The 23,109-nt window shown below is 63.1% G+C and overlaps 3 protein-coding genes across 3 annotated transcripts; 1 reads left to right on the top strand and 2 right to left on the bottom strand.

Moving 5' to 3' along the window:
- Positions 1-676: 676 nt before the first annotated feature.
- RPS10 (ribosomal protein S10) lies at positions 677-4,716 on the bottom strand. The gene is made up of 6 exons (XM_071450397.1): positions 4,575-4,716; positions 3,826-3,975; positions 3,297-3,468; positions 1,490-1,567; positions 1,139-1,194; positions 677-765 (listed from the first exon to the last, which is right to left on the bottom strand). Exons 2-6 carry the CDS (start codon positions 3,973-3,975, stop codon positions 724-726), a joined length of 498 nt encoding a protein of 165 aa, XP_071306498.1. The 5' UTR covers positions 4,575-4,716; the 3' UTR covers positions 677-723.
- Positions 4,717-9,428: 4,712 nt separating this feature from the next.
- PACSIN1 (protein kinase C and casein kinase substrate in neurons 1) lies at positions 9,429-19,587 on the top strand. The gene is made up of 10 exons (XM_071449942.1): positions 9,429-9,582; positions 14,926-15,037; positions 15,367-15,523; positions 15,649-15,884; positions 16,048-16,203; positions 16,524-16,699; positions 16,902-17,022; positions 17,105-17,229; positions 17,362-17,555; positions 17,896-19,587. The coding sequence occupies exons 2-10, from the start codon at positions 14,975-14,977 to the stop codon at positions 18,003-18,005; spliced, it is 1,338 nt and encodes a 445-aa protein (XP_071306043.1). The 5' UTR covers positions 9,429-9,582; positions 14,926-14,974; the 3' UTR covers positions 18,006-19,587.
- Positions 18,466-23,040, bottom strand: SPDEF (SAM pointed domain containing ETS transcription factor). Its single transcript, XM_071449943.1, has 5 exons — positions 22,581-23,040; positions 22,219-22,416; positions 22,086-22,133; positions 21,551-21,691; positions 18,466-21,449 (listed from the first exon to the last, which is right to left on the bottom strand). Exons 1-5 carry the CDS (start codon positions 23,026-23,028, stop codon positions 21,271-21,273), a joined length of 1,014 nt encoding a protein of 337 aa, XP_071306044.1. The 5' UTR covers positions 23,029-23,040; the 3' UTR covers positions 18,466-21,270.
- Between the last annotated feature and the right edge of the window lie 69 nt (positions 23,041-23,109).

Below are 23,109 nucleotides of genomic sequence, written 5' to 3' on the forward strand. Positions count from 1 at the left end.
CACGGGGCCGCGTCCGTTCCCGGTGACATCCCGTGTGTGTGTGCGTGTGTGCTCATCCACCCGCCCTGACACCGCGGGGCCGTGTCCGTTCCCCCCCTCCGGTGACACGCGGCTGGGTGTCCATTCCCCTGCCGGTGACACGGCGGGTCGGTGACACCGCGCGCCTGTTCCCAAGTGTCGCTCCTCCCCCGCCGGTGACACCGCGGCCATCCCGGGGCCGTTACCGATTAGTCACCGGCTGCCGAGCGACATCTGGCGGCGGCCACTGCGCCACTCGCCCCCCCGCCCGGTGCTGCCGCCAACCCCGCCCTCGGTCCCCGCCAAGTGACAGCCCAGGTGACAGCGCAGCGGTGCAGGACACGCGGGCCCGCCCACGCGGGCTGTGTCCCCATCAGAGGGACACGGGCTGGCACAGCTGAGTTTTCCATCTGCAGCACAGCTCAGCCCCAGCCCAGCCCTGCTGCACGGCCGGAAATCAGCATGGCCCTGGGCAGATGGGAAATGCTCCTGCATTCCTCCAGGACTCACCTCCACACCCCCTAAACTTGGAGAGTTCCTGCACTAGAACCTGCATTTAATCACTCCCAAAGTGCTGCTCCAGATGCCAAAGATGTGAGTCAGCTGTGCTTCGTGAGCTCTGTTTGTGCACTTCAGACAGACACAGGCAGGAACCCAGTGGCATTTTCACCTCTTTTATTATACACAAAACATGAGCACAAAGTTCTACTGCGGGGGCTGACCACGTCCACGACCGAATCCACCTCTCTGCAACAGCAAAAGAAGAGTGTTAGAAATCACAGTGTCAAATAATGACAGCAAAAACAAACATCAAAGCTCTCTGATGGCACAGGTCAGCCAGGTGAGCGGCACCAACATCAACCCATTCCAGGTGGATCACACCTAAAATACTGCTATTTTTGAAGTATAAAACCATGGATCTCCAAAGAGCTCAGCTTGCTCTCAAACTTGACAGTGGCCTCTGTCCCACCACATCCTTTCCCCACAGCAAGCAAGCTGCCTGTGAAGGGTGAGAGTTTCCAGCCCCTCTAACACCCTCAGAATCCCACAGGCAGGACCTTCCAGCTTCTCCCACCAAAGCCTTCAAAAAAGGAAGCAAAGTTCAAATGCAAACACTCACAAACTGGAATTCCGTGGCTGCTCCAGCACCAGCCTCAGCCTTCTTGTCAGCACCAGCTGCAGAAAGAGAAGCAGTCAGTGCCCACAGAACCCCCTGGCTGGGAGCAAAGCTTTAACCATCCCACAGAACTAAAACTGGGGCTAAACACAGCAAAGCAACAGCTGTAAATGAGCACGTTTGAGTTACTGAACCAACCCCAGGGAAAACCGCTCAGCTGGACAAATCTCCAGCACACCTCCCACCCACCCTCACATACAGACTCTAAGCTGTGCCAAGAGTCTCATCTTCCCCTTTTCTCCTTGAGAGGAGCCCTAGAGCTGGGGCACTTGTCCCTGAGAGGGGCACACTCACGTGGCACGGCGCTGCGGCGGTACGTGTCCCGGTCAGCCTCGCCCCGCGTCAGCCGCGCCGGGCGCTCGCCCTCCAGACCTGCAACACAGAGCACAGCCTCAAACTCTGCTCTGCCAGGGCACAAACACAAACCTCCTGCAGCCCAAGGTGCACAACAGCACTGGGTGTGACAGCAGTGCTGCACCTGGGGCAGCTTGGGGAGAATAAACCTAAGGAGAACGGTAATTTATGAAAGGGAGCTTCACTTGAAGGGTGAAATCTGCTCAAGTGTCCCAGCTTGTGGCAGGGTGGAATTTAAATAATGTGAGAAGTGGGTTTACAGCATCATCTCAACAGTCTTCTGGTCATCAAGCTAGTGCTGAATGTTATTGTTGGTAAAAATCCCAGAAATAGTGGGAATCTGCCATGGCCGACAAGCCTGAGCACAGCTCAGTCCCAAACTGCAGGACAGAATTCTCACCCCAACCTGAAACAGAGCCACTGTCAGTACCCCAAATCCCCCCACAGAACACATTCAGGACAGTAAAAGCAGATTGTTTGTGGGATTTCAGATTAATACCAGACAAAACTGCTGCAGGAACACCCAGCTGTGGTGGGAACACCTCATCTCAGGGCCTGGGATGTGTCCCTGGAGCCCAGGCTGGGGTCTGCCCACCCAGGCAGGACCCACTGAGGGGCAGCTGTGCCCTCCTGCACATCCACATGCATTGGTTTGGCCATAAAAACCCCAGTTCTTGTAATAATTCTTTTCCTCCACCACCTCTGTGTCTCCCAGACTGCTGCTGCCTCAAGCAAGTCATCCATAGCAAGAAAGAACACCAAGTGCAATCCTTCCAAAAATCCCTGTCCAGATGGGGCTGAGGAGGGTTCCAGCACCAGGACAATCCTGTGACACCACACACAGCTCCTCCTGCACAAACCCCAGCCAGAAGCTGCCACCCCTCCCTCCCTCCCTCCCTCCCAGCAGGGATGCAGCTCCCTTAAGCTCACTGGATAAACACAGCATCTGAAGAACAAATCTTGGAACATCCAAGCAACTCAGAGATCAAAGAAGGCAGCATATTCCCAGTTTCTCTGCAATTCCTTCCTTTGAAGCAGGTGATGCTCCCGTTTTGTTTGGCTCAGGCACAAATTGCAGCAGCTGGGGGGACAGCACCCCCTGGCCCCAGCAAAAAAGCACAACCCCTGTGATCCTCCAGAACCAGAGCACATCTGGCTGCACCCCCTGCACCTGGGGGTGTGAAAACCCACCAAGGGAAAAAACAGAGCTGCAATTCCAACACAGAGAATCACAGAGCAGCTGGGGTTCATCTGGAGATCACCCCCTCAAGGCAGGGTCACTCAGAGCAGGTGACACAAACAAGAATGTGTCCAGGTGGGTCTGGAATGTGCCCAGAGAGGGAGACCCCACACCCTCCCTGGGCAGCTGTTCCAGTGCTCTGCCACCCACATGGAAAGTTCTCCCTCATGTTGAGGTGGAACTTGCTGTATTTTAGTTTCTGGCCACTGCTCCTTGTCCTGTCATTGGGCGCCACTGAACAGAATCTGGCAGCATCCCCTGGGCATATCTGTGGGTATTTGTCTCCTCTCCTCCATCCTAACCAGGCCCAGCTCCCTCAGTCTCTCCTCACAGAGATGCTCCAAACCCCTCAGCATTTTTGTGGGCTCTGCTGCTCCTCCAGCACGAGTCTGCTGTTAACCACAAACCCCAACCACATTTCCATGCTCTGCTCACAATTTCACACCCAATCCCCGCAGATCTGGCAGTGCCCTGACTGCCCAGCCCCCTGTGCCCACCCCAGCTGACCTTTGGGTCGGGGCCTGCCGGTCTCGGGGCGGCTGCGGCGCAGCGTGGCCGGGACGATCTCGGGGGGCAGGTGCAGGTAATCCCGCAGGTACTGGATGCCCTCGTTGGTCAGGTACCAGTAGAAGTGTCTCCAGGCAAACTGCTCCTTCACGTACCCTCGGGACTTGAGGGACTGTGGGGACAGCTCCCAGTTACTCCCAGTTCCTCCCAAACACTCCCAGCTCCTCACAGACATCGGGGTTCAGCAGGGAAGAGGGGAACAGGGACAGGGGACCAGGAACGATTCACAGGCAGGGGACACCAGGCAGCACCACCCCAGGGACCCCCACTCCCATGCCCCTGTCTCCCCTCCTTATCTCTGTCCTTCACTGAAGCAGCTTCTCTGAGCAGAGGCTTTTTACCAGAACAGGCAGTCAAGACAGCTGTTTTCAAACTACAGACTTAACTCAAAGATGTACATTTCCCCCAAACCAAAATGGATTTCTTCTCTGGAAAATTTCTACTCTGCCTCACCCCCAAGCCCTCCCACCTGCATGGCTTTCATGACGTGCAGGTTGGGCACGTTCTTGTCCACCAGCTCGGGGTGCTTGGGCATGTGCACGTCCTTCTTGGCCACCATCACGCCCTCCTTGAACAGCAGCTCATAGATGGCGATTCGGTTCTTCTTGGGCATCAACATCTGCACAGGGCACAGCAAACAGGGCTCGGTGACATTCGGGCACCAACATCTGCACCGGGGACAGCGATCCCGGTGCCCCCCGAGCTGCCCCGGGAGGGAAAACCGAGCACTCCCAGCTTATGCTCCTTAAATCATCCCGCGCACACCGGGCACAGCGGGGGCAGCTCCGCCAAGGATGCTGTTGGACAGCGGGGGCAGCCCCGCCAAGGATGCTGTTGGTGCTGCCGTTAAGTCAAACTGAACTCGGGAACCGGGAGCCATGGGAGATTCTCCCCCGTCCGGGAGCCGGAACCAACCCCGGCAGCGCCCCCAGCACGGGAAATCGGCTACGGGCGGCGCTCCCGGACCCGCCGGGCCCGGGGCTCTCCGTGCTCGGGCACGACTGACCCGCGGCGGATCACGGAGCACCCCCGCGGCAGCGCCCGGGCCGGGAGGCCCCGGTGCCAGCGCGGGCCATCCCGCACCACCCCGGCCCGGCGTCCCCATCCCTCCCTCCCCGCACGGCCGGGCTGGAGCCCCAATGGCGGAGATGCCCCGCGAGGGGGTCCAGGCCCCGGGATGGCGGCGATGCGCGGCCGATGGCCCGAGCGCGGCCTCACCGTGGCGGTGGCGGCAGGGCCCGACCGGAAAGGGCTGGGTGTGCGCCGGACCGCCGCTTCCGCCGCGCCAAGGCCCCCGGCGGCGGGGGTGGCCGCGGCACTGCCTGAGAACGGGCGGCCCGCTGCGGTGCCTGATGGGGAGAGCGGGAGATCCCCACCCCCCCCGCCCCGTGTCACCCCCAGCCGTGACATCCCCACATGTCCCCAGCCGTGACATCCCCGTGTCACCCCTGTCACCCCCGTGTCACCCCCAGCCGTGCCATCCCCGCACGTCCCCAGCCGTGCTATCCCCGTGTCACCCCAAGCCGTGCCATGCCAATATGTCCCCAGTCGTGACATCCCCGCACGTCCCCCGTGTCACCCCCAGCCGTGCCATCTCCGCACATCCCCGGCCGTGCCATCCCCGTGTCACCCCCAGCCGTGCCACCCGCAGCTCCCGCCGTGCCCGGTGTCCCTCGGAGCGGGGCTGTGACGCCCTGCCCGGGATCCCGGAGAGCCGCGGGTCTCAGCCCAGGCCGAGGGCTCGGGGCTCCCGGAGCACCGGAGCGCTCCGCTCCCCTCACCGGCCCGGGAGCCGCGATTCTCTCGAGCGGGGCTCTCGTTCCCGAGGGGTTTCACTGCAGCCGTGTCCCCTCGGGCACACCCCGTGTCCCCCCGGCCCGTTCTGTCCCGCCCGGTTTGGGGGTTCGAACCCCCGGGAGCGAACGGAGCGGGTCCGGGGGAGGGGGACACGTCCCGAACACGGCGGGCACCGGGCACACCGGAGCAGGGCCGGGGGGCAGCAGGAGGGGCGGGGGGACCCCCGGTACCCCGGGGCTCATCGCCGTCCCCTCGGCGGGCGCGCTGTCACCTTGCGCGGCCGAGGAGCCGCCGCGCCGGGCCGGGGATTGGTCGGCTAAAAATGCCGCCCTAATCTCCGAGCTGATCTTTACCCCCTCCCTCCGCCCCATCTGCCGCGACCTGCCCGCGATGCGCAGCGCCGGCCCCGGGAGAGGCTCCGCCGCTGTCCCCGCGGCCCCGAGGTACGGCCGGCGGGGCGGGCGGGGGGCGCGGGGCTGTCCCGGGGGGCACAGGGATGCCGGGCACCGGGGCGCTGTCACATCGCTGTCCCCGCCGGTGTTTGAACCGGGTCCGCGCCCGACCCGCTTTAAGTGATTCCCAACTCGTGCCGGACCGTGCCGGGCGGGGAACGGGAGGGGTCGAGGGATGCGCCGCGTTCCGGGAGCTGCCCGGTGCCATCCTGGGGCTTTGCTGCCGTGTCTTCCCCGCCTTTTCTTCCCTTCGGGGGCACCGTGGCCGGAGCTGGGGCGAAGCTCCCTCGGGGTGACCCCAAGGATGCTGCGACAATTGCGGCATCACCCCGGCCCGTCCCGCGGGGCAGGAGCTGTCCCTGCTGGCCCGGGCACGCTGCAGGCACTGTCGCTGTCGCTGTCCGTGCCTCTGCTGCAGCAGATCACAGCTCCCGCACCTCCCGCCTCGGAAATGGCAAAGCAAGTGCTTTGCTAAACGGATTAGAGCTCTCCCGGCAGCCTCCCCGGCTGCTCCCGCATCCCTCGGCCCCCGCGTCGCCTTCCCCGGGCAAACCCCATCCCTAAGCCAAGAGGCCGTGGCTACAGCACGGCAGAGATCAGGCACTGCGGCTCCCTGACCCCAAAACACCGCCTGAAACCCCGAGGGTCCTTCCCCTTCCTGGGGTTTTGTGCTCCCTTTGCAGGAGCGCAGAGAAAATCGGGGAATTCACCCGGCAGCTGGAGGTGCTGCCCTGCCCCGGGGTCCGCACTGATCTGTGCCCCCTGGCCTCTTTCTCTCCATCCTCTTCCTCCTCCCGGGATGTGCGGCCGCCGGAGGGGCTGCGGCAGGACGGGAGCGGGATTGAACCGTGAAAGGATTGAGGGAAATGAGCCCAGGCTCTGGCAGGGACCGACAGTGACGTGCACAAGGGACGGGACATCAGCAAAGCGTGTCAGCACCGACCGGGCCACGTCCCGAGCCCGCAGCCTGGGCTGGGCTCTGTGCGGGATCCCCCTCGCTGGGAATGCCCCGTCCCCAGCCGTGCTGCTCCCTGCCCGGGCTCCTCCAGCACAGCGCCTGGCACGGCTCTGCCCGGGGACAGACTTTGTCCCGGGGGTGCCAACCTGGCCGGAGTTTGTGCAACACCTTGAAGGCAAACTCCGGACCTGCTGAGCTGCTGCGGATGATGCTCCTGGAGGAGGAGGAGGAGGAGAGGCCGCATCCAGCCCGCAGCTTGCGGGGGCGGCCAAGGCAGTGTCCGTCTGTCCCCGGCGTGGCACAGCAGGCGGGGCCGGGGGCAGCGAGCCCCAGCAGCGCCGTGCCCCGGGGGGAATGTGCGGGCTCCTCGGGCAGCTGCCTGCAGCCAGCCCCACGCTGCTTCCCAGGAAAAAATGGAGCCTTTATGTCCCTGCCCCAGCCCCTTCCCCGGAAGGGCTGGGAGGATGCCCCGGCCGGTCGCAGGCAGACAAGAAGGGAATTGTTTCGGTGGGATTTGGGTTTCTGGGAGCACCTGCCCCGCGCGGGGCCCTCCACAATGGCTGCCTGTCTGCCGCAGAGCCGCCAATTATCCTCCGCGGCTAATTAGAGATGCAAAGTAGCGCTTGCATTCTCCCAGCTCCCCGGAGGGCTCCTGGGACCGGCGGCACATCCGCAGCGGCGACGCAGCCCGGGCATGGGGCGAGCGTGGGGCACTGGCCCCATCCGGCCCCCAAACCGCAGCTGCCGCTCTGCCCTGCCCTGGGCAGAGGCACTGGAGGGCAGGAATGGGCTCGGGATCCTCGATGCCCTCTGCCCCCAGCCACACCAGCCTTCCCTGGACCGCCCTTGGGCTCTCCCAGAAACAGCTGAGCCCCATAGCTCGGGGCTCTGCCGGGATTTAGGGAATGCATTTCCCCTCCTTGCTGGGGAGGCAGACGGGAGCTGGCTGTGCTCAGACCCCCCCGTTCGTGCGAGGGTCGGCACTCCTGCCTGGCTGATGGGCAGGCGGCTGATCCCTGGTGGCATCTCCTCATTCCTGCCTGCTCTGGCTCGCCGGGATCACGGTGTGGGCTCATGTGCTCTGACTTCTCCTCGTTTGTGCTCACGGAGCTGTAATTCCAGAGAGGCAAGTGGCCCCATAAATCAGGGCTTATTTCCTGCCAATACCGTCTGCTGCTTCCCACAAGGAAACTCATTTACAGGAGGAGAAGTGACTTACCACTGCAAACAGTAAATGGTGGGATGGTGAGAGCCGGGGAAAAGTTTGTCGTGACCGAGTTTTTGGTGAAGGAACTGAGGAGGCAGAGCTCCCACCTGCTCCCTGCGTGGAACAGCCCAAGCTGCAGGGAAGGAGACCTGAGTTGGTGCCACCTGCCCAGACCACAGAGTTGGTGGCGATGGCTCTTTGCACTGGGGAGCCCCCCCAAGTCATTGAGGTCCCCCTGCCACCATGCTGGAGAGCGTTTGTCACCTAATATTTAATGCCAAGGACATTTTCCCCTCTGCAGCAGGGATGCTGTCAGGGCAGGTGGCAGCTGGGACATCCCAGTGGTGACCCTGTGCTGAGAGCTGCCAACTCTCTGCTTGAAAGGACCATGAGCAGATATTCAGCACCCTCTGGTTCCTCACCCTGAAACACCAGCAGGCAAAGGTCCCCTGTTCCTAAAGGAACCACCATCATCCCATCCTGCTTGGGACTGGCGACATTAAACCCCCGGGCTCTCAGGGGGTGAAACCTTCCTGGGGACATTCTGTTGGCCATGAGCTGCGCTGGCTCGGGTGGCACGGAGCTGCCGGAAGGCAGGCGGGCTGGAGAGCCCCACCGAGCTTCATTAGGCAGTCCTGGCGCTTGTCAGGGGAAAGCTGAGCCGGCGTCGGAGGCCGCCAGAGCCCCCCGGGACCGGGTCGCATTCTCTGGGCAACCCGATCCCGGCGGCAGCGGCCCCGGCAGCCTCATTACTGCGGCTTCTGCAGCGGCTTCGGTTACTCGCCTGGACGCTCTCGTCTCCTGCTGGCTTTTTAATTTCCCTGACATCCCCCGCGAGCGGGGGGATGCAGGCGCAGTGTCGGGGAGCCTGTCATCACCCCCACCCGCATCCTGCCTGCCTCTCGACACTTCCAGCCCCCTCTGCCCCCGGGAATCCCATCCTGTCACAAGCCTGGTGACCCCGAGCATGAGCCCCGGGGCTTGGGAGGAGGCAGATGGGCAGATGGCAGTGAGGGGGAGCTGCCTTGCTCCCCTCCAAGAAGCCTTGGGGTGTGCGGCACTCTCACGCCCATCCCCAGCCCTGCTGGGGGGAAAAGACTGTTCCTGATTCTCTTGCCAGTCTGTTCCCAGCTGGCACATTTGGCAAGGAGGCGGCACCGGCTGCCTCTCCGAAGGCGTTTTGGGGTGTTTGTTCCTGCAAAAGCTGTGGCTCAGCCCCAAAACCCCCCTGCATCCGCGGGGGTGACAGAGAGGCCGGGGCAGCAGCGGAGGGAGGGCATGGCTCTGTCCCGTCCCGTGCAGGAGGGACAACGACCCCCGCGGTAGCAGGACCAGGAACCCCGAGGGGGTCCCCAAAGAGCCCCCCCCGCCTCATGGCCCGGGGGGAACGAGTCCAGTTAGGCCCTAACGGAGCCCGGGGCCGACCTCGCCACCGCTCTGCCGTAGCACCCACCCCGCAGGCTGTGTCCCGGGCCGCGGTCCCCGCAGAGGGGCGGCCCCGGTGGGTGCCCTGGGCGGGGGTCTGGGGCCGGGGGGTCCTGCGGGGGCTGGCGGCAGTGCGGAACCTCGGGGTGGGCGCGGACGCGGGGATGGGGGGGGTCCATTCCCCCCCTCCGCGCCCCCCCCCCCCCCCCCCGGATGATTTTCGCAGTAGCGGCTCCATCCCGGTTGCCATGGCAACGGGCGGCTCGGGCAGGCGCGTGCCCGCGGCCGTGCGCGCCGCCGCTGCCCGGCGGGAGCGGAGCGAGCGGAGCGGAGCGAGCGGAGCCCCGGCCCCGGCCTCGGGCCCCCGGCCCCCCCGGCCCCCGGCAGGTGAGCGCGGCCCCGCGGGGACAGCCGGGTCCACTGCGGCGACGAGGTGAGGGACGCCCGGTCCCTTGCGGGGATGGGTGCGGGATGCCGGGGTCCCTTGCCGGGATGGGGTGAGGGATGCCCGGGTCCCTTGCCGGGATGGGGGGACAGTGGGGGGCTTGCTGTGCAAGGACCGGGCAGTAAGGCATGGCTTTGCACCCCCCGGCAGCACACAACGTCCCTGATCCCTTCTGCAAGCCAGGGAGGTTGGGGGGGTATATGACCTTCACCCCCTCCGTGTGTCCAGTGGGGTGCTGGGGAGAGGGATGCCCCTTCTGCAATGCTGCCGCACTCCTGGGCTTGTGCCTCAGTTTCCCCATCTGCAAATAATGGGGTGAACTTGTGCTGTCCCTGTCACCGCTGTCCCCCTGCCCAAATAAACACCTTACCCCATCACTGACCCCCCTCCTTTCAGCCGTGTCACCCCAGCTTCTCTCCCTTGCTGCCCCCTCCCATCTCCCCACTTTCCCATCCCCTCTGGCTCCAGGTCTGCTTCCCCACCACAGACAGCTGAAATTCCACTGTCCCTCCAGCTCCCCTGCTCCCAGCAGCCCCATTTGCCTCCTGTCACCACCAGCGCTGGGTCCATCCCCCCGAGGCTCAGGGGACGGGACCCCCGTGGCAGCGCGTGACGCTCCGTGTCCCCTCCCTGCTGCGGGGGGACGGCACCGGGGACGGCACCGCCGTATCCTCCACCATCCCCGTTTGCCACTTCTGGCTTTAATTGCAAACCTCATCTTTGGATTTCTGCCTAAACCCGGCTCCCGGGACTGCACAAATCCCTGCTCGCTGTCCGAGCAGCCTTGTTTACCAGGGCAGGATGAGGCAGAGCTGCGGAACTGGGCAGCCAGAGCAGCCCCCAGCTGAGGCTGAGCCCCTCTCCCTTGCCCAGGCCTGAGCACATGCAGGGTGTTGGCAGTCCTGCTGCTGCTGCCCCTCCAGGGATCCCCATCCACGCTCCCCATCCGCATTCCCGGCACATCCACTGTCCCTGAGCTGGGCTGCAGGCTCCCCTGGAGAGACTCTTGCGTTATCTGCAAATGCCAAGCAAGCTTCCCAAAATTTTGTGCACAAGGCTCCTAAAATCCCCAGAAGATTAATGGGTGCCCTGAGCAGGGAGGTTTTGGGAGCTCAGGGGGAAGGGGAAGCTCTCTGCAGAGCTCACATGAGCTGTGGAGCCGATCCCTGCCAGGGCTTGGAGCAAATGCATCTCCCTTGGCTACTGCAACCTGGCAGCACCTGGCCCCCGGCAGCCTCCCCGTCTGTGCACAGGACACGAGGCTCCTGGTGCTGCTCCTGGACCACTGAACCTCCTCTCTGGTTTGGGGGAGCCCACAAGCCCTGACCCCACAGGGTCCAGCAGGCCTCAGATGCCCCCATCAATGCAGATGACCCTGATGGAAGCAAGGAGGCTGCCATAGGCACATTCCACCCAGGATCCCTTGGAAAAGTGGCTCCCAGGAGTTTCCCAGCATTACCAACGTGCCCCCTCCAGGGTCCTGCTGCCCCTGCAGCCACCTCATGCCCTGCTGGGTCCTGGGCAGCCCCATGGTGCTGCTCTGGCTGTAATCCCGTGGGGACTCACCCACCATTCTGGGTTTGGCTCTTTGCCCAAGGGCTCCAGCCTTGCTCACGTTGCAGCCAAAGGGGTTTTGCCAGGGAATGCAGGAGGGACCCTACACGAGCCTGCTCCCATGGAGACAGTACCCTGGAAGGGCCCAGGCTCGCCACCTGCCTGGCACTGGCCTTGGTTTGATGGCGAGGGGGCAGGATGGGTGCTGAGGCTGCTCAGCCCTGAGCCCTGGGTGCTGCTGATGCGGAGCTGCCAGCGTGAATCAGCAGCACCCACTTAACCCTTTCCTCACAGGGTCCCTGTGGGCTCTGGAGGGGGCCACGCTTCAGCCACGCCACAGCCAAACCCCTCCAGACTCCCTGGCTCCCTGAGCTCTGACCCCTGCCAGCCCCAGGAGCATTTCCCAGCCCCATGGGACATACGGACCAGCCTGGGGTGGGAATCCCACAGCAGCCACTCAGCTGGGTCACACTGAGCAGAAACCAGGCACAGCTCCTGCAGCTGCAAAGCCTCTTGCAACGCACGTCGGTGTCACGGGTTATCCCTGGGACCTGCTACTGTGCCTTGGCCACTTCAGCCCCCATAGGTGGCCACTTCAGCCCCCATATGTGGCCTCTTCACCTCCCCGTGCACAGCCACCTCAAGCCCCTTGTGTGGCCACCTCAAGCCCCTTGTGTGGCCGCAGTGGGAGCAGCACATGGGCACTGGTACCTACAGTGGATGCAGCACAGCAGCCCCAGCATCTCCCACAATGGGAAATACTGCTGCCAGGCTCCTCTGGACATCCTTGGCTGAATCCATTCATCTTTGCCACGAGTGGCCACAGTGGTGCATCATGGTGGCATTGGCTCTGCACCCCAAAATGGACCCTCAAGCAGCCCTGTGCTAAGGGAGAGCAAATTACCTTTCCTGTGGCCAAAAGCCCGAGGCCCAGCCCACTTGCTTGGATTCCCACAGACCAGTGCAGCTCCCAGTGTGGCTTCCCCCCTGCCCTGGATGCTCTCAGCAAGGGTCACTCACCCACTGCCCTCCCAGCAACGGGGCTCACACCTGGTGTGAATCTCCTGCATGGGGACAGGTATGGGGACAGGTATGGGGACACCATCTCTCCTGTGCTCTGCTCCTCTGCTTGCAGTGCATCTGCCACCATCCTGCCTTAGCCAGGGGCTCTTGGCAGCAGAGGAACCTGCCCCAGAGGCTCTGCAGCCACTCCTGCCCCTGGTCCCCACCAGGCTCAGCCAAGGTGCCCAGGGGCAGGAGTGTGACATCCCCATCCCCTGCTTCTTGGCTGGAGGAGAGATGCTGGGTCTGGGACAACAAACACACCTGGAGAGAGCAACCTGGGGACAGGGGACAGCAGGACTGGACTGTCCCACCTCGCTGGGGACAGGGCTCTGCCAGCCAGGGCTCTGCCATGGGGGTGCGGGCAGCTGCCCATGCCGTGCCCGCGGTGTCAGCAGCACCAGCCTCTGCATTGCAGCAGCCTCCAGCCTGCGCAGGGCCACAGCCACGGCCCGGCCCCCACAGAGGGCAGAGACCCCCCTGCAGCAGCAGCAGCTGGGCAGCAGGAGCTGCCTGGAGGGTGAGGAGAGCTGTGTCAGTGCCCAGCACCGAGCGTGCTGACAGCAGAGACGCAGCGGGGCCGCTTCTGCAGGAGCAGCAGCCCAAGGGCACGTGGAGAGGAGCTGGGACAAACTCCACTGTCACTTGATGCCAAACGCTCTGTGGCTTCTCCCTGGCAGCTCCGTGGAGGCGAGGGGCTGCAGCAGAGCCCCCCAGGCCCGGGGTACCCAGGCAGCAGCGCCTGGCTGGGGCTGGCAGCTCTCCACGCCGCAGCTCAGCCGCCAGCTCTGCAGGCGCCAGGCATCACCGCCGGCCGCCCTGATGCGAGGTGATGGGCTGTGCTGGCAGGGCTGGGGGCTGGCAGGGGCTGGCAGGGGCTGGCAGGGGGCTGGCATGTGTGGCACAGGCGGCCGAGGCGGCCTGGCACGGTGGGGCACACACACGTGCAAGGATGGTCATGCGTGGGGGTGCGTGGCGGGAGCGTGGCGCCGAGGCAGCAGCGTTGGCTGGGAAGTGATGCAGAGCCAAAAATAACCCCCAGGCTGCAGCTTGGACCAGGTAGAGGCTGGGAGAGGGAGCTGCAGCAGCCACGTCCGCAGTGCCCCGTGGCATGAGTGGCTTGTTGGGGCAGCAGGGGCTGGCACTGTGCCCATGGGTCCTGGGGTACACCCAGCCATGGGTGTGCTCCCTCCCTGCCGGCCCCATCCCAGCCCTGGCACACTGAGGCTGTCACCCTGAGGGTGCCCTTGCCATGCCATGCAGCAAAACCCAGGGAACAACCCCTGGGCACCGCACTGTGCCTGCAGCTTTCATGGGGGACGATGCACACAGCACCTGCAGCATCCCTGACAGGTGCTCTGTCACCACTGCAGGTGCACCGGGGCAGCCTGCTGGGGTGGGGATGGCGGTAGCAGTGCTGTGGTGCCAGGCTGCAATAGTGTTGGTGCCCTGGGTGCCAGGCAGTGGCAGTGGTGGTGCTGTGAATGCCAGGCACAGTGGTCCTGTGGGTGCCAGGCAGGGACAGTGGCCGTGCCGTGGGTGCTGGGAGGAGTGGTGGCAGTGCTGTGGGTGCCAGGCAGTGGCAGTGGCGGTGCCGTGGGTGCCAGGCAGGCGTGGGCGCTGCGTGCTGCCAGCTGCGGGGGGACACTGCTGTCCCCCACCCATCTGCGTCTCGGCGGCTGAGCGAGGGACAGTCACGCGTTTATTTTTAACCGTCTGGGGAGGGTGGAGGGGATTGGTGCCTCCCTGGTTATATCACTAAATCCCTGCCGGGCCCTGTTACTTCCAGCGCAGTGAGCCCTGTGCTGTGCTCCAGTAACTGTTTCAGGTCCCCGTCCTCCTGGGGCCATGCCCTGCCCCAGCCCAGGGACACCTCAGGGCCAGCTGTGTGCACAGCTGGAGAATGTGGGCACTCACCAGTGCTCCCAGCCCTGCCCTCCCACCCCACCATGGGGCAGAGCACAGGCCTTCCTCAGCCCTTTCCACCTCCCCAAGGAAGGGATGGTGTGTGAGGTTCACAGCCACAACCCTCTCAGCCCTTTTAGGGACAGAGCAGGAGGAAATTTGAGCTGTCCATGGCCATCTTGTCCCCATCCCAGTGGCAGATGCCATGCAGGATAGGCCCAGTGCTTTCCTGTGGAAACACTGTCCAAATCCAGGTCAGGATGGGGATGATGAGGAGGACGCTTAGGAAACAGCCACCACAGTCCCTGCTCTGTCCCCGTGCAATGCCACCCCCAGCCACCAGCCCCCTCCCAGCTCTCAGCAAAGCAACAAAGGGTTAAGCCACGCAGCGGGGCCATGTGGCGCTCTGGGGATGCCGTTTTTCTGAAGATCAGGACGGATTAGGTGGAATAGCAGGATGAGAATTTCTTGGGCGGCGCAGCCCCTGACCCTGCCATGGCCCCTCGCCCAGCAGCTCCCAGTGCTGAGCCAGGCTCTGCCCAGTGAGCTCCCACTGTGCTGCTCCCCGTGATTCCCTCCCAGCACCGCTGGCTCCGGGGTGTTTGGATGGCACCAAGTGGGTGGTGGGCACTGGAGGAGCCTGTAGGTCCAGAGCTGGAGTGGGCACTGTCCCCTGTACCTGGATGCTTGTCCCACAGAGCTGTTGGCAGGAGGAATGGGGGTCCCCTGCACCCCCCCGTGACTCCCCTCTCCTGTCCCCTCAGTGCATGAGGCTGGTGTTTGCCCAGGAAAGCCCCAGCGCCTGCGGGAGCCATGTCGGGTTCCTATGACGAGTCGGCATCGGCCGCCGAGGAGACAACCGACAGCTTCTGGGAGGTGAGTGAGTCCCGGCCATCCTCTCCTCCCACAGACCCCACTGCCACTGTCACTGCACCCCACGGTGTCCCCTGGCCTGGGGGCTGCCCTCTCTCCTCTGCCTGAGAGCATCCCTGCTGTGGTGGCTCTGCCCAAGGTCTCAATCTTGGCTGTCCCTGAGTGACAGAGGGGTTGGAGAGAGTTGGGCTTGAGCAGCCCCAACCCAAAGCTCCATCCCTGCACCCCCAAATTGCCTGGTGCTTCCCCTGTAGCCACCCCGGGGCAGCTGGGGCTGAGCCGGGTGGGGTGGCCACAGCCCCCACAGCTGCCTGTCCCCGTGGCCATGCCAGGTGGGGAACTACAAGCGCACGGTGAAGCGGATCGACGATGGACACCGGCTCTGCAATGACCTCATGAACTGCGTGCACGAGCGGGCCAAGATCGAGAAGTCCTACGCCCAGCAGCTCACCGACTGGTCCAAGCGGTGGAGGCAGCTCATCGAGAAAGGTACCACAGCTTCCCCATGGGAGGCTTTCCCCAGAACACCTGGGTGTGCAATCACAGCTTCACCTGGCAGAAATGGAGGGGGTGAGGGCAGTGGGGTGACCCCCAGGTGTCCCCTCGGCCCCCAGGTCCCCAGTATGGCAGCCTGGAGAAGGCCTGGGCCGCGATCATGACGGAGGCGGACAAGGTGAGCGAGCTGCACCAGGAGGTGAAGAACAGCCTCCTGAATGATGACTTCGAGAAGGTCAAGAACTGGCAGAAGGACGCCTACCACAAGCAGATCATGGGGGGCTTCAAGGAGGCCAAGGAGGCTGAGGATGGCTTCCGGAAAGCCCAGAAGCCCTGGGCCAAGAAGCTCAAGGAGGTGAGAGAAGCACAGAGTGTCCTGGGGAAACCCTGTGTCCCCAAGTCCAACTCTGTGTCCCCAGTCCAGGCTGGGAGAGACACGTGGCACCTCCCCACAGGCAGAGGGGTTGGCAGGGGGCTTTGACTCCTACTCTGATGTCCCTTCCCTGTCCTCCCCACAGCTGGAGACAGCCAAGAAAGCCTATCATCTGGCATGCAAGGAGGAGAAGCTGGCCATGACCCGCGAAGCCAACAGCAAGGCGGATCAGTCCAACACTCCTGAGCAGCAGAAGAAGCTCCAGGACAAAGTGGAAAAGTGCAAGCAAGATGTGCAAAAGGTGTGAAGCACTGCCCTGTGCTGGACACATGGGGCATTGGGCAAGGGAAACCAGTGGAGATGGCCACAACATCCCTTTCTGCACCTTCAGTTCCCATTTTCCCACCCCTGTGCTCCTGGGGGATAAGGACGTGCAGGCAGTGCTCAGGGGAATGTGAGCAGGGATTTACCCCACTTTTGGGGGCTGATTCCACTCACTGAGGCTCCTGGCTCAGTTTGGGCTCCCCAGCTCTGGTGACTCCCAAACCAGACCTCTCAGCACCCTGAAAGAGCCTCTGAGGTGCTCGAGGTACTACCAGGGTCCCTCCTGTGTTTTTGCAGACTCAGGAGAAGTACGAGAAGGTGCTGGACGAGCTGAACAAGTGCACCCCGCAGTACATCGAGAGCATGGAGCAGGTCTTCGAGCAGTGCCAGCAGTTCGAGGAGAAGAGGCTCAACTTCCTCAAGGAGATGCTGCTGGACATCAAGAGGCACCTGAACCTGGCCGAGAGCAGCAGGTAGGGGCAGCAGATTCTGGCCATGATGGTCACCAAGAGGTGCCAGAGTGGCAGGAGGCTGTGAGGGCACCTGGCACCCCCTGGTGGCTTGGAGGACCCACAGCCTGTCCCCAGGTGACACAACCTGGGCCTGTCCCTGTCCCACGCCGTCCCCAGGGCTCCACCCTGACCCACAGCCCCCTAAACACATCTCTCCCCACAGCTACGCCAACGTGTACCGGGAGCTGGAGCAGACCATCCGCATGTCGGACGCGCAGGAGGACCTGCGGTGGTTCCGCAGCACCAGCGGCCCCGGCATGCCCATGAACTGGCCCCAGTTTGAGGTGAGGCTGGGCGCCCTGCCTGGGTGCTGGCAGCTCTGCAGGGCAGCCGGGCACTCAGGGCTTGGTCACTCTGTGCTTGCAGGAGTGGAACCCAGACCTGACGCACACGATAACGCGGAAGGAGAAGCAGAAGAAGGGCGAGGGGGTGGCCCTGACCAACGCCAGCAGCGCGGGCGACACGGGAGCTCAGGCGGGCGAGCGCGGGAGGTGAGGGCTGGTGTGAAGGGGAGAGGAGAGGCACAGCCTATGAAAGGCACAGCCTGTGAGAGGCACGGCCTGTGCAAGCATTTGGGGGTGCAGGATGTCCTTGGTGACAGCCACCCCTCCCTCTCCTCCCAGCGTGAGCAGCCACGACCGCGGGCAGACCTACAGCGCCGAATGGTCCGATGACGAGGGCAGCAACTCCTTCAACACCAGCGAGGCCAACGGCGGCGCCAACCCCTTCGACGAGGAGTCGGCGGGGAAGGGCGTGAGGGTGCGGGCTCTGTACGACTACGACGGGCAGGAGCAGGATGAGCTCAGCTTCAAAGCAGGTACGGTCCCTTGCCAGTGCCAGGTAGGATGGGGCTCATCTGCTGGAGGTGTGCATGTGAAATCCCTCAAATAATTTGTGGGTTGGCCCAGGCCTTCAAAGAGTTGAGGAGTCAGAAAGGGAAAGGCAGAAGCTGAGCCCAAAGAGAGAAGGGGCAGGAGCAATGGGAAGGGACAGGGCACGTGAGGGCTCATGAGTCACCCTTTGCCTTTCTATCCTACAAACTGGTGTGCTCAGGATAATTCCTGCAAACCCCCAGCAGCTCCATCCTAGGGAGAAAAAGAGGGTGGGAGAATTTCCAGCACCTGCAATGAGCTCTCCCCTTCCACCTTCCTCTCCAGGTGATGAACTAACCAAACTCGGTGAGGAAGACGAGCAGGGGTGGTGCAAAGGGCGCTTGGACAACGGGCAGCTGGGGCTGTACCCCGCCAACTACGTGGAGGCAATCTAAGTCTTGTGGTGTGCTCCTCGTCACCGTCAGCAGATAAATCCACCCTCCGTTGTCTCCATCTCTCCACCAGCCAACCAGCCATTCTGCCGTCTGGTCCTTCACTCCTCACCCTTAGAGATTCAGACATATTTTCCGACCAAGCTTTTATTTTTTTAAGAGTTGTCTCTGAAGAGTATTTTGCATAGTCGCTTTCTTCTAAGATAACGTGAAGCGAAAGATGACGTTGTCCGTTCGTCTACGTTAGTTGAATTTTTTTTTTTTTCTGAGCGAAAAGCCGATACCTCAAGATCTTAAAGCCCAACCAGTGAGAGCTCCTGATTGGTTGGTTTTTAAAGATACTGAAATCATGAGCCGCCTTCTGATTGGCTGGAACTGTTCCGAAACGCACGGCGCCGAAGCTCCTGGGACCAACCAAATTCATCCCAGAAAACCAAGAGGGAATGGAGTCTGACTCCGTTGGTTGTTTTTTTTTTTGGTGTTTCCATGTTCTCCCCAGTTCATCCTCCCGCCCCGAGGAAGGGGGTGAATGCCCCCTTCAGCCCCGTGGCCATCCTTGAGATGCCCAGGTGAGGTGGGACCAGCCCCGCCATGGAGCTTGCTGGCATCTCCTCAGCTTCCTCCTCCTCCTCCTCCTCCTGCTGGGCTCTCAGCACACCGGAGCGGGCGGAAGCTCCCGAGCTGATGCCCAGTCTGTGCTGCCTGCAGGGAGCAGCATCGCCCTTCGGGTGGGCAGGTATCCAACGCACACCAGATCCAGGTGAGATGGCCCTAAAATCCAGCGCTGTCCGGAGCAGGACCCACCAGGGCCCGGTGCTGCTGGAAGCACCTTCATGCCCAGCCTGGGATAGCGAGGACTGGGCACTGCTGGGGACTGTCCCCATCCTCCCCTTCGTGAAGAGAGGCAGGAGCAGAGCAGGGACGGGGGATGAGCATCGTCCGGCCTTGCAGGAGCTGCAGCTCAGGAGGAGAGCTCAGGACACAGCCCAGGCAGAGCAGCTGCCTGGCCAAGACGGCCGAAATCAAGACACGCCAAGGCAGGGAGTGGCCACAGGCTCTGCCCTTTGCTTGTCCCCACCGAGCTCTACCCCTCCTCCCCTGGGCTCTGTCCCCAACCCCACAGCTCCCGCGGCTGCTGCCACCACCCACCCCCTGCCTCGGGCGCGTTTGCCATCCCCAGCTCTTCCCTACAGATCATCTCTCATTTCTTTCCATACCATCACCCTTAGCAGCATCAATGCCATCGGCTTCCCGCACGCTCCTCCTGCTCCTTTCCTGCCCCCTCCGTTGGTTCGTGAATTTTTTGGCCCCAGGGATCCCGTGTTCTCGTGGATGCAGGGGAAGCACCGTGTGCTGGGCACGGTGGGCGGGAGCCATCCAGCCCCTGCCAGGTACTGGAAAAAAAAACCCACAAAGTCAGAAAAGACCCAACCAACCACCTGTCTCAGCAATGCACCCCGGTTTTTGTACATTGATTGTGTAATTTAAGAAGTATATATATAATATATATATCTCTCGTGATTGTATTTCCGTGGATACAACAACAAAAAGCAGCAAGAGAAAATAACCGAGCTCTGTCAGCGTCCTTGGCTCTGGGGTCTCCTTTGCTGTGCGTCTGTCCCACCCCCGGGAGGGTGGCTGAGGTGGTTGTGGACCCCCAGGTAGTGACACCCCCTCCCCAAGGTGTTGGGGTGCAGCAGGATGGGGATGCATTGCTGGGGGGACAAGGGGAGCAGCCACTGCCTTTGGGGACTCCTGTGCCACTGCAGGACAAAGCCTTGGGACACCCTTGGCAGGGCTCGAGGGGATGCAGGTTTGGGGGCTGTTCAAGCACCAGCCCTGACCCAGCACTCTCCTGAGCCTGTGAAAGCAGGGGGATGTCACCTGCTGCCCTCCCTCACCCTGCCAGGGTGGGGGGACACAGGATTTGGGGCACCACTGGCACCCCCAGCCCGTCCTCACAGTGCCCCCTCACCGGCTGCCGTCAGGGTGCACCCAGCAAATCACAAGACACCAATTTGCCTTTTCTTTTTTTTCCCTCCCATTTTTTTTTGCTTTTCCACTCCCTTTTCCAAAGGCCAAGGCAGTTTTCCTCCCTCCCCTGCTCCTGGCTGCCCTCCATTCCTCCTGCCAGGATGGGAGCAGGGCTGTCTGGATCTGCTGCTATGGGAGCAGCACGGAGCAAGAACAGAAAGCAAAGGCAGTAGCTGGCACCGGCGGATTTGTTAAGGAAAAAATCAAGAGACCAAGAACCAGGTGCTTTTTTCCTTTTAAGCTTCCACAGAACATCCCTGGAAGCCCAGGTCACCCTTGGCATTTGAACCTAAACCACAACTCATCACCAGCCAAAACAGAAAAGCAAATAACCAAATAAAAAAAGCCTATAATATAAAAGATCAACATTACCAGGTAACTCTGACTCTGGTGCAATGAGCAGGTGAAGCAATTCCCAGTTCTCTGCCCCAGTCCAGCCTGGACGGATCACACTCTGGATTTATTGTCCAGAGGGAAACGGCAAAGCTGCCATCTCCATTTCCCCAAACTCCAGAATCAGGTAGTCCAAGTAAAATCTGAATCAAGGGAAGAGTTTTGAGCCAGGGCACAGAACCTGGGGGCTTAGGAGGACTCTGGTGGCCCCATGCATGAGGATGGGGGACCCAGCTTGGGGATCCCCACTGTGCACAGCCCCACATTTACAGCTGCTCCCATTGCAGAACTCCTGTTTGCAGCCCCGAGTCCCTGTGGAGGGGAGCAGCTGAGCATGTCCTGGAGTGAACAGCAAAGGGGGGGTGCACCTGTCCCAGGGGGTGCCCAAGGTCCCAGTGGCACAGCCCCCATGGTGGTGCCAGGCTGCTCCCACAGGGATTGGGACAGGAGCCCACCATGAGCAGCTGTGGGTGTCCCTGTCCCTGGGGGTGTCCCTGTCCCTGTGGGTGTCATTGTCTCAGCTCATGCCCCAGGCTTTTTCCTCCCCGAACAATGGCTGGGGTGAAGCCGCCTACAGCCAGAACCCGGCCGGGAGGAGAGGAGGGGGCACAAGCCCAGGCACGGTGCCTTCCCTTCCTGTGGGGGACAAGGGCTCTGCACGGTCCTTGCCCCGCACCAGGGCCTGCTGGAGGTGAGGGGGTCCCTGTGTCCGGTGCCAGCAGGTCCTGGCAGGGGAAGCCTCGCTCGGTCCTGCTGCTGGCAGAGCCTCTCTGTGGCCGGGGCAGAGGGAGGCAGCCAAGTCCCCCCGTCCCTGCCGGCGCTCAGCCGGTCCCGCCGCCGCTCACACCGGGTGGACGAACTGGTAGACGAGGCGCTGGGAGATGTCGGGCTTGCGGATGATGCCTTTCTTGTAGTACTGCCGGATGGAGCGGCTCAGCTTGTCGTAGTTCATGGCCGGGCGGTTCTTGCGGATGCCCCACAGCCGGGCCACCTGCGCCGAGTCCTCGATCTTGAAGATGCCTGGCAGGGGAGCGGGGCACGGGGGGGGGGGTTACAGCATCTCCTGCCCCACCTCAGCCCCCCAGCGCCCTCCCCGGGGCCTCTGGAGCTCGCCTGCCCACCTTTGTCCTTGTTGAGCCAGCGGATGAAGCGGCCGTAGTTGTGCGGCTTCAGCAGCAGCTCCTTGAGGAACTGCCAGAGGTGGATGGGTTGGCCGGCACAGGACGAGTCCACCTCGCTGTCGGCCCAGCCGGTGTCACCTCCTGCCACGGGAAGGGACTGGTGAGAGGAGGGAAGGGACTGCGCACCACCCCAGGGAGCTGCTCGAGTCCTCAGCAGGGAGCCCCGATCCCAGCCAGACTCAGCCCGGCTCTGGGTATGGAAGATTTGCTTTGCCCTCCCTGTCTTGGGGCAGGGAGAGCAGCTCAGTGCTGCCCCTGTGCAGCCCGCAGGGGTGCAGGGTGTGGGACAGGGCCAGGGAGGGGATGGAGCCTTTTCCCCTTCGCTGGGTTCTGCAGAGAGCCCCGGGGCTGCTCTGGGGCAGAGGGAGTGACCCGCACAGATCCCACAGCAGCGGCGGCTCCAGTGCTCCGGGAATTGCAATTAAACAGGGAGGGACCCCTCAGGCACCCCGGACCTGCCCAAAGCAGAACTCACCGCAGTATCTGACATCTCCCGGGGCAGCCTTCTCCTTCATCCAGGCGGCTGGAAGGGAGGAGCGGGGCGTCAGGGGGGCATCTCCCGCAGCACAGCCTCGCCCACCCTCCCCGGCTCCCTCCCCGGCACCCACCGGACTTCCAGATGTCGAGGTGGGCGTGCAGGATGTCGCCACAGGCGGGGGAGCGCTGGCAGAACTGCTCCTCGGACATGGCACACAGGTCCTTTCCCGACAGCTCCTGGAAGGACTTCCCGATCTGCGGCAGCCGGTACTGGTGCTCCGTCCACAGGATCCACTTCTGCACATTGCCGGGGCTCCAGTCCATGGGGTCTGGGGGCGGAGGGGGTGAGCGTGGCCAGCCAGGAGCCGTCCCTCCTCCCGTGTGGGGCAGCCACACTCCCCCAGACCCCCACAGGTGGCTGCAGCCCCCCAAACTCAGCGAGGCTTTGGCTCCCACACCCACACACCCATCCCTGTGCCCCGGGGGCACGCACCTGCGGCGATGTTGAGCAGCTTGCAGGCTGTCTCGATGTCCTTCAGCACCTCGCCCACCACCATGCTCTGCACCTGCTCCAGCGAGTGCTCCTCCAGGTGCAGGCTGTCCTGCAGGTCCCCCTCGGCGCCCAGCCCCAGGCCCTGGCTGTCGATGATGGGACATTGCTCCGGCTCCTTCCTCGCCTCCTCCCGCCCGCCCTGGCCGCTGCTCGGGGCCGGTTCCCCGCCGCCCTTGGTGGCCCAGGCCGTGTCCTCCGGGTAGAGCATGTCGAAGTAGTGCAGGCAGAAGGCTGGCAGGGGCTGCTCGGGGGTGCTGGGCGGGCTGGGGCTCTCCGGGCAGCCCCAGCGCCGGGGGTCGGGGTCCCGCGGGGGCGGCAGCAGCGCGGGCTCCGGCCAGGAGAGGCGGCCGGGGGGCAGAGCGGGCAGCCCGGGGCTGGCACTGCCCATCCCTCTGCTCAGCGCCGGCTCCAGACCTGCCCGGGGGACGAGAGAGGGGCAGAGCTCAGCCCGGCACCGCTCCTGCCTTCC

This window comes from Agelaius tricolor, unplaced genomic scaffold, assembly GCF_023055355.1.
Source record: "Agelaius tricolor isolate 1412-34295 unplaced genomic scaffold, bAgeTri1.0.p SCAF_30, whole genome shotgun sequence".
Lineage (NCBI taxonomy): Eukaryota > Metazoa > Chordata > Aves > Passeriformes > Icteridae > Agelaius > Agelaius tricolor.